Here is a 10203-nt window from a genome sequence, read left to right as displayed (position 1 = left end):
AGCACACTCCGTCCTGTCCTGGTGATGTATTAGAAGTATTTGACAAAGCACTTTTAAGTTCATGTAGGGTAATTTCTTTATCCAAAGGACTCAAACTCTGTCTGCATACTACATATGCTTCCCCATTGCCTTAACAGTGTTTGTCTATGTACCATCCCCTCCTCGCCCATGTTAGCTGTACTATGTGCCTATGCAAATGCATTCTTCAGCATTTCTGCTTTTTCCTTTGCAGAGCTGGCCACCTGGTCTCCCTCTACTAAAACTGGAATATTTCTTGCTTTGGACACGCCCATCATTTTCTTGATCATAACCCACACCTCTTGTACTTGCACATTGGCCCCTATCTGGCTGCAGTACTCCCTCCAGCATTTCCTTTTCGCAACCTTAATGGTCCTCCTTGCTATTGCCCTTGCCCTCTGATAGTCCAGCACTTTCTCTGGAGTGAGTGTCCTACGCAGCTCTCTAAATGCTCTATTTCTAATATGGATAGCTTCAGAGCATTCTCGCGTCCACCATGGCACAAACTTTTTCATATGCCTCCCCACAGACCTTGGCACAGCAGCTGCACTAGCACCAAGTAACATATCTGCTAAGGCTTTAACTGTTTCGTTGACGTTTCCCTAGTGTGATATGTTCGACCTGAGCTTCACACAATTCATTACATTTTTCCCAATCTGCTTTTTCCCCAACACCACCTCCCTGAGGACCAGATATCTTCTCTACAGACCTCTACTCCTATTTTGCACTATGGAAAAATGGTCACTCCCTACTGTATCATTTAATACATTCCATTCACATACTCCAGCTAATGAATTGATACACATGTCAGATCCAGCATTGTTAGTGCACCTGTAGTGATATTAATCCTAGTTCCCCGCCCATCATTCAAACAGACTAATGCTTGATTATCCAAGAACTCCTCTACTACCTCACCATTCTTGTTAGTTGTTCCACTTCCCCATAAAGTATTATATGCGTTGAAATCCCCGCACCATACCACCTTCCTGTCCCCAATTTGTATTATTCCTTCCAGGAACTCCTCAGATAGATCCCTGCATGGATTATAAAAATTCACTACCACCACATTTCCGCCCCAAGTCCACCCAACTTCTATAGCCACACATTCACTCCCCTCACTCACTTGTAGTTCCTTATATAAGAGTCCTCTCACAAATGTGCAACATCCTCCCCCTTGCCCATCTCGTCTGTCTTTCCGCACTGACAAATACCCTGGGATAATAAACTGCAAATGTCGTACTAACCAAGTCTCTTGTATACATAGGAGGTCAGGCAATACAGGGAGATCATAAACTAATTTTAAATAATTATAAAACTAACTCCTGGCCATTAGCCTTCTAGCATTCCATTGCAGTATTACCAATGGCTTTGCCATCATTCACCTCCCTGCGACGGCTGCATTTTTCCCTCCTACAATATTCTTGTTACCTCCTCTATATTCACTTCTACCATGTCTAAGTGTGTCCTTGCTGCATTTACAATTATCTTAATACGGTCAGTGCGACTCTCTGTTTGGGCTGAGCAATTGATCACATTAGCTAGGAAAGCTAGAAACTGTATTGTATCTACCAGCATACTTGGTTTCACCAGACATCTTTGGTTAGGGGCTGGATTCCCCTCCCTTCCTGTTCCCCCATCCTGACTAGCTGCATTTTCCATTACAGCTGCAGACCTATTTACTTTCTTGACTTCTCTGACTGCCTCAGCATATGACACTCCATTGACCACCTTATATTTCTGTACTTCCTGACCCTGTTTGCGTAATTGCACAACCTTTATAAGCTGCACTGTGCCCCTCCACAGTTACAACACTTGGGTGCTATACTTCTTGCCCACATTGCCCATACTCATGATCCCCTCCACAACGACAGCACCTCCTCTCCCATTTACATACTGCTGCTACATGCCCTAATCGTTATGTAGCCTACTGTCTGACTGCGTAGCTAACGTATCCAATCATGATTCTCTGCGGGAGTTGCTCATCGCTAAAACTTAGCAAAACTGTTTTTGTTGGTATTTTCTTTCCCTCCTTGGTAGTGTTAAATCGAGTTGCCCTCACTAATGTGCCACCCTCCATGCATGACTTCATTACATCTTCTGTGATAGACAATGGAACGGAACACTCGTAATGACTCCCCTTACTTCTGTACGTGACCCTGGCTCTGTGCACTCCACCTCATCCTTCCCCAGTCTAGTCAACCGCAGGGCTTTTTCCTGCTGCTGTCTAGTTTTACAAAAAACAATAACCTTGTCAGTGCCTACATACCTTGCAGATGCTACCTCACCCATTGCCTCCTTTATCACTTTAGTAAGTCTCATTGGATTGGAGATGTCATGTTTACTTATATCGGTCTTAAACTTATAATGAGTACCAAATTTTCCTCACGGGATCAAAAAAAAGTATATATATAGGCTACTCCGCTCCCTCTATCCTTCTCCCTTTGCTCACAGGGCTCTCCCCTCCACTCCTTGTCCTCGCCCTCTTTCTACTATCCCCTAGCCCTAGTCCATCATTCAAAAAGTTTGTAAAGCCATTATGCGACTCTCCCTCTATTCCCTCCTCTCCCTCAGTATCAACCTCCTCCATCGTGGGCGATGTGTGCAAAATAATGAAATAAAGCAAGCGTGCGGGCCAGCCGACGGCCGTCGGACCTACACCACCGCTCTACCAAAACAACTCAAAACAGACTCACAAAGTAAACGAAAAAGGCTCACCCGCCCACTTGGAGTTCTACTTCAAACTGAGCTCTACCTGCGGTCTCTGATCTTCCTGTCAGATTGTCACTGTAGCAGAATCTCCCCACCCTTTGCCAGAGCAAGACGCGGCACCAAAGCGCTTTCCTCGGTGGCACCAAGATAATGAGAGCGATGAGACAAAGTCCTTTTCATTCCTCGCCCTGTAAAGTCTCTGGCAAAGCCTAGATTAACATGGAATGTCTTGTAGATTAACATGGCAAATGTATTTATTTTTCAGGTCTTCCATAAAACCATTTTTTGAACATTGCATGTCTGCCTAGCTTAACCTAACATCGTTTTTAAAAGTATGTTATTATATAAGCTGTCAACGCAATGTCTTGCAAGAACCTCCACAGTAGGCTAGGCCTAATAGGCGCCTTTTCTCCAGAAGATGGCAGCCGAGTATCAGCGGCTGAGTAGGCCCAGAGCCTATTATCTGGTAGGCCTACACAGTCTGTCTACACCTGCTAAGTTAACACGTTTTTGACCACGTTTTATCGAAAAGTTAGCGCTCTGTTTAACAAGAAACAACCTTATTTAGTTCTTTAAATTGATCTTAAAATGCTATCAACATTATGGCCCTGTTAATAGGCATATATTTTTGGATCACATTAGCCTATTAGATAAGCAATTTTAGGCCTGAGCAACTGTGAAATTGTGTTTCAACCTTTAGTCTTAGTGCTGTCCATAAGTGCATAACTCACTAACTTCTAAAATGGTACGTAACAGGCCTATGACAAATATGTATTCATAATAGAATATGGCACATCAAAGATGGGAGCTGAGGCCGAGGCCATAATAAAAGGCATGACTTATTCTGAGGGTCTAATATTTAATATTCTGAGGGTCTAATATTTCAATGTTTGTCCAGCATCCTACACCCTTCCTGGGACTCAGATTGTTGTTTTTTTTATGTCATTATTAATATTTAGAGATACCCCCAAAGTGTAGCACTAGCTGTCTGGTTGCTCTAGCTGTTGACTGCAGCCACTCGAACTGTAGGTAGCACTGATTATTATTTTATTTTTTTTCATACCGATAGTACTTTGAGACCTCGAGGAACAGAGATATATGTAAATAAATCGTCGGAGTTCTCCTTTAAATGATGTGGTTGAAGAAAACATATTGCAACAATGTTAATTTTTCATATGTCCCTTGCAGTGGACATCGGGTCACACACATGTTGCATGGGATAACAATGGGATCTTAGGCGATTTGAGGAATTAATGGGTGCCAAGGAATGTTGGGATGGCTCGCTGTGAGCCCATCAGAGACTTGCCCAGAGTATGAGCGTTATTAGGGACCCTCATAGTCTGACCCCTGACCCCTGTGTGATGGACCCAAGAATTGAGTGAAAAGCTAGTGAGTTGAGAACCCTAGCATGGCAGAGGTACAGTTGTTTGGAATGGATGGACAATTGTGCAACCACCCAGCAAAAAGTAAAGTACACAAAAGGCCAATAATGTACACTATTAGTGTTATTTTTTAAATACATTTATTATAAAAGTTTTTATAATTGATGCATTGTTGTGATGCATTGTTACTTGAGTCTAAACTAGTCTGGCAGCCAAATGCCATAATTTAGGTGAACCTGGTTTTGTGATGTTCAGATTTTTTCTTTTTAAACTTTATGCAAATCAGCACATATTTAATTAGATTATGCCTAATTTGCATATTTAAACATTACATTTCAGATAACTTGTAATACATTGTTTTCTATATTAATGTAAGTAATCAACTGGGGAAGTTTCATAGTGAATCTGCTAGTTAATTTTTTTACCCTATTCACCTGTAATGTCTCATCTTGTATTCAATACATTGAACAAGAAAGGGTTAATATACAAAATTGCCCAAGGGATATTACTGGGCACCCTCCTAAATCTTAAAGAGATACCCCTAGTCTACAAGATTCTGCAAAAAAAAAAAAAAAACTTTAACCGACAAAACCAGGTCTGACCCCATGGCTGCCGGACTAAACCGTATAATGTCCTTTTGCCAACTCTTGCTCACAAGGCTGATCCATAGCCTCACTCACCAACTCAATTCTTCAAAGGCAAAGTAGTAATATTTACATTTTTGGCCAAGTTACAAATCAGTGAGTACAGCCAATTGTTAAAGAGCCCTCTCACCAACCAGAGCTTATAAATAGTGATGGGAACTTGATACCTTCGCCACCTCTTCTAGCCTCCCAGACGACTCCCAGTCTTTGTTGAATTTGGGATTTCCTTTTAAAGTTTCTTATTAAATATGAGATGGCAAGAATGACAAGCCAGCTGGTGTCTCTTATATATTATATCTCTCTGTCTTTTGCATGCAAGATACGTTCCAAATTACGCATAGCATAGTAACATTTAATAAACCTTAAAGCCCTACACATTGCTAAGTTTGACTCTAAACTAAAGAGTCAGAAAAACCCTCAATGCCTTCTGAAGTATGTCATGGAAATTGATTAATGACAGGAGGTAGTAAGACTGTCCACTACTAAGGACATTAAATAAAAGTTATGTGGTGTTAAAAGTGTAAAGAATTAATATAGACATTTCTGAAATCTTTCTAAATTGAGATTGAAACAATGAAATAAATTGACCAGGGGTGACAAAAATTCTAAAGGGTGCTGTCAATCAACTGAAACTGTGACAAATTTATCTAGACAAGGAATATTTATAAGAGGATGGTTAGAAAGACAAAAATGGGTGCACTGTATCATAAACATGATCATATACCAGGACATTTTAAAATTTAAATCTGGCTGCCTCTGCAAAGACACTGAAAGTGGGTCATGATTGGATCATCCAGCAGAATGATGATCCAAAACATCAACACAATAACATCTGAAACCAAAATCAAGCTTACTCCGCAGTCGTCCTGTGATCTGATCTCTCAGAAAACCAGTGGCAGTGTAGGTGTGACCTGTTGCTATGAGCTAAAGTGAGGACCTTGGAATCTGCAGAGATAATCTGTTGAGAGGAAAGGTCCCAAGGTACTGGCTTGCATTGTATTCATTAACATCATGAATTGTTATAAGAAAAAAAAATTGTATTGGCAAAGGCAGGCTTTAAACATATTCTGTGGGTGTCAATAATGGCACATGTGTTTTTGAAAAAAAAAAATTATATTTCTTAGAATAAACTTCCATTGAAGGCAAGATTTTCTTCACTGTTTTCATTTTGAAACTATAGAAGAGTCACAGGGGTCTACAGGTCAGCCGACATTGTAGCTTGTGCTTTGTATAGCCTGTTTAGTCAGCTTTAGGGTTTACCTTCTGAGTCAACATCCCTGATGTTGATATGGAAACATTCGGCCTATGGGCTATGGCGAATAATAAATATGCTTCACAAACATGCTGTTGTATATGATCTGACATGTCCTTTGTCCTCTCTCCTCTGTACTCTCTTCATCAAGCACTGCCCCCTTTTTCCATCTAAATCATATATTTTGGAGGAGAAGTTATGCTTTGCATGACATTGTTGCCTTTTTATTAAGTGTTGTGGGCTCTGGGGCAGCATTAGACAATGTCCATTGTCCAAATGGTTTCTATATAATAAAATTGCATCAACATTCAATTTAAAAGAAAAGAGATATGTGTAGTCAGGATTTACTTTGCACATTTACTTTCTCATGTCACACCAATAACAGGGCAATGTTTAAAGATTTCCTGAAATTATTTTTATAGTGAAGTGATGAAATTAATGTCTTCTTTCGGAAAATGCTATCAATCTCTTGTACCAATCTCTTGCACTTAAAACTATTCTTTATTGAATGAATGCAACTTCATTATGGCACAATTTCCATGTATTTTAATAAAGAAAAACGAATTTGTATTGACTCATTTGCTGGAATGCATTATTATTTCCATTTCAGGAATTTCAAATTCAATTTGTTTGCATTTCAGATATTGCAAATTCAATTTCCTTGCATTTATTCATTCATTCATTCATTCATTCATTCATTCAGTCAGTCATTTGGGTAAATGTGTTGTTTTGCAGCTCTTTTCAAAGATATGGAAAAAAAAGAAAAGAAATGAAAGGTCAAGTTCAATTTATTTTGCAGTGCATTGGATATAAATGTTTGTATTTAGGCAGTAAAACCAATTTGTCATTCATTCATTCATACATGCATTCATTAATTCAGCCATTCAGTCATTAATTCAGGCATTTGGGCGTTTTGGGTTAAAGGTGTTATTTTGGCTGCAGCAAAATGAAAAATACATTGAAATTAAAGCAGATAGGCCTAATCTGTGGATTCAGTCATTAGCAAGAGCACATTTTTTTTAAATTATTATTATAATTTAATTATTATTATAATTATTTATTATTAATAATAATAAATCATGCTAGTAGTAGCATTATTATTGTTATTATTTCATTACTTTTTAGCTGCCTACAGCTTGGTTTTCCAAACCTGGCATGGCCACAGAGAGACTGCTGCTATGGTCTCTCCTTTTCAGTGTGTTTTCTTACATTGCAATGTTTTCAGCTTCATTACACTCACCACAACACAAAGGATAAAAGTAAAACAGACAAACGGCACTGAAAAAAAATCAACAAAAGCCTCTTTTTTTGCACAAATCTGGCACGCAAGTCATTCAAACACTTTATAACCCCCTCTATTTAACATCAAAAGATTTTTCACTAATAGTGGGTCTACTATTCTTTAAACCTGTAACCCTTTGGAGAGAAGTCAAATAACATTTCAGGGGCCCTTAAATGGATGGAAGACAAGTGCTACAAAACCGCTAGTTTCATTGTAATTCATTGACTTGTTAAAAACGTCAAGCTTTAAGGGGTTGGAGAGAAAGGAGCGGACATTCATGGACACAGATGCGCATCTTGAAGAGGGCTGCGAATGGGAAACTGTCTTTGTTTCGGGCCGAGTTAAACAGCTTAAAAAGCGGAGGTTAACTCAATCAATCAACATGTCCGAAATTGTGAGGGCAATTTCAAAAACCATATGGCCTCCAAACGTTTTTGTCCTTTTCGTGCAGCGGGACACGCTTGTTTCAGCATTGGGAGCCACGGGAGGCTGAGCTTTCTCCATTGTCGCCTGTCACATCAGGGGACCCTTCTCATTTGTCCCGCGTGTTTCATGCTTTACGCTAAAAATTACAGCCTCGACCCGAACAAAAAAGAATTATATAGACCTGAAGAAATTGGCCCAAAACTTGGGGTTTTGTTGCTTTCACAGCTCTGGCCCTTTTCTTTCCAAAAGGCCCAGATTTGCGATTCTCACATAAATTGCCAGGGGAATAGAAAACACTTTGCAGGGTCAAATAGGACGCTCTTTGGAATGAAGAACGTGCTTGTGCAGGAGTTTTTTTTAAGGCTAAGGCTATATTAGACTATCCATTGGCAGTGACTGTAGATAGCAGATATTGGGGGGTTATTTTTCATTGTATCCCCCCCCCCCCCACAACACATTTGTGTAGGCTACGTTTAACTAGCCTAGCGATTCGGAGAATGATGTTATTAAAATCAAAGCAAACTTTATATTTTCTTTTTATTATTTTATTTCGTTTTATACAGGCATCAACATGATTTCAAGACACTTACAATCATTTACATTAAATTATATTTAACCCCTTGACATAAATAAATGCAGACAACAGTTTTTCTTTTAATTTCATTATAAAAAAGCTACGGTGAGCTTTTGTGACAAACTGAGCGAAATGTGCGAGCGAAAGAGAGAGAGAGAGAGAGAAGGCTAATTTATCAGCGAAGGCATATCAAGCTCGCTAAAAGTCCTATTTATAAATAAACTAGCTGTTTGATTTTCAAGTCATTTTTTACATTCAATCATCTACGTCAATCTCCTCGCCCTCATCGTCTGAGCTTTCTTTACAAGCTGTGTGGTCTGAAAGTGGAGACGTGGGGGGCATCCGAAACTGCTTTTCCGACTGAGTGTCTGGTGAACGGTGCCCCGCGGTCCCATTGACCAGTCTCTCCAAATCGGCCAGTTTGTCCAGTTTTTCCAACGGCACACTCCCAATAACTGTGGTCGACTTCACGTCTGCCTTCAGCTCCTCCAAGTCCCGCTTTAACTTGGCCCTTCGGTTTTGAAACCACGTGATGACTTGAGCGTTCGTTAGACCCAGTTGATGCGCGATCTGGTCCCTGTCCGCTGGAGACAAATATTTTTGGAACAAAAATCTCTTCTCCAGGGCGTAGATTTGATTTGTAGTAAATGCGGTCCTGGACTTTCTGCGCTTCTTGGGGTTATGCTGTTGGGTATATAGTGTCAAACAATCCTTTCCTACACCAAAGAGAGAAAAAATATAAGTGATTCATCTTGATATTTAGTAGGCCTAATCATTCAACCACATCAATTAAATGGCTATTACATAGGCTTTATAATTGAACCACATCGATTAAAAATGGCCATTACATAGCATTTAAACACAGGTTGATTGTTTAGCTTACCTTCTACGGATCGGAGAACACCCACTTCAAGCCCCCTAAAGGTTTTGCTGGCAAGTTCTTCGAGAGCGCACAGTGGAGCTTTGGTGACAAGTGTTCGTTTGGGCAGGTGCAGTAGGCCTAGGGCATGTGGACCTGCATGTTTGTCGTCCGCAAAGATAAGTGCTGTCCCTCGTTTTACTGAGGGTTTGCTGAGTATGTCCACTATGCTGAACGGCGTAAGCGGCTTGTTAGAGGATGCGGGTGGTGGAAGATGGTCCAACGGAGAATGGCTCTCTTTTTCTGTTGCAATTTCTCTGGACATCACGAACAGGACTGATGACGGACGCGCCGGTGCGGCCAGAGATAACAGGAATGACAAATTGTTTTAAAAATCGAAATCTAAGTTAGGCCGAGACTTATTACCTATACACTACCATGACGTCACCAGTCTCACCAAAATGCGTTCACTTAATATGCCAGGTGAATGAAACTTTAGTCTCTGAGATATGCGCAAAATGTTTCAGCAACAAAGTCTGTTCACTTGTATATGCATTTCCCTGCTTGATTGGCTGCGTCTGTGTCCCCTCTCAGGGTCTGCAGTTCAATGGGGCTTTTGCGCAAGACGAACTCCGTTAATTAGTTGACAACTTGGCACTTAGATGTGGAGGAGGAGCCAAAATGTCATGAGTTCAGTTCATTGGAATAAACGTTTCTTCTCAAAGACTGGCTTGTTAGATGAATTAATTATAGACCTATGGCGGCATACGTGGATTCAAACTCTGTGACTTGAATCTGAGTTAATACTGTCCTTGAAGTTTATAGTTGCTTGTATTGTGTTTATATTTGACTTGTATTGCTGTTTTGGAATGGATGTCCCCTCCTTTAAGTCAGAATCAGTTTTTATTGGCCAAGTATACTTATGTACACAAGGAATTTGACTTCGGTAGGTGTTAACTCTATACATTTCACAAATGTAGTAGTAACAAATACACTGTAAAAAATAATAAGTAATGGTTACTTGAAAAAAGGGTGGAAACTCGTTGCCTTAAATAAG

At 40.1% G+C, this 10203-nt stretch overlaps 1 protein-coding gene across 1 annotated transcript; it reads right to left on the bottom strand.

Moving 5' to 3' along the window:
• Positions 1-8542: 8542 nt before the first annotated feature.
• Positions 8543-9471, bottom strand: LOC143119177 (transcription factor LBX1b-like). The gene is made up of 2 exons (XM_076280492.1): positions 9171-9471; positions 8543-9003 (listed from the first exon to the last, which is right to left on the bottom strand). The coding sequence occupies exons 1-2, from the start codon at positions 9469-9471 to the stop codon at positions 8543-8545; spliced, it is 762 nt and encodes a 253-aa protein (XP_076136607.1).
• Between the last annotated feature and the right edge of the window lie 732 nt (positions 9472-10203).

Source organism: Alosa pseudoharengus, unplaced genomic scaffold (assembly GCF_046254945.1).
Source record: "Alosa pseudoharengus isolate Yale_2024_CS ecotype anadromous, Long Island Sound unplaced genomic scaffold, YU_APseudo_1.1 YU_APseudo_1.1_scf_1, whole genome shotgun sequence".
Taxonomy (NCBI): domain Eukaryota; kingdom Metazoa; phylum Chordata; class Actinopteri; order Clupeiformes; family Clupeidae; genus Alosa; species Alosa pseudoharengus.
This window is presented reverse-complemented; position numbering and strand designations above follow the sequence as displayed.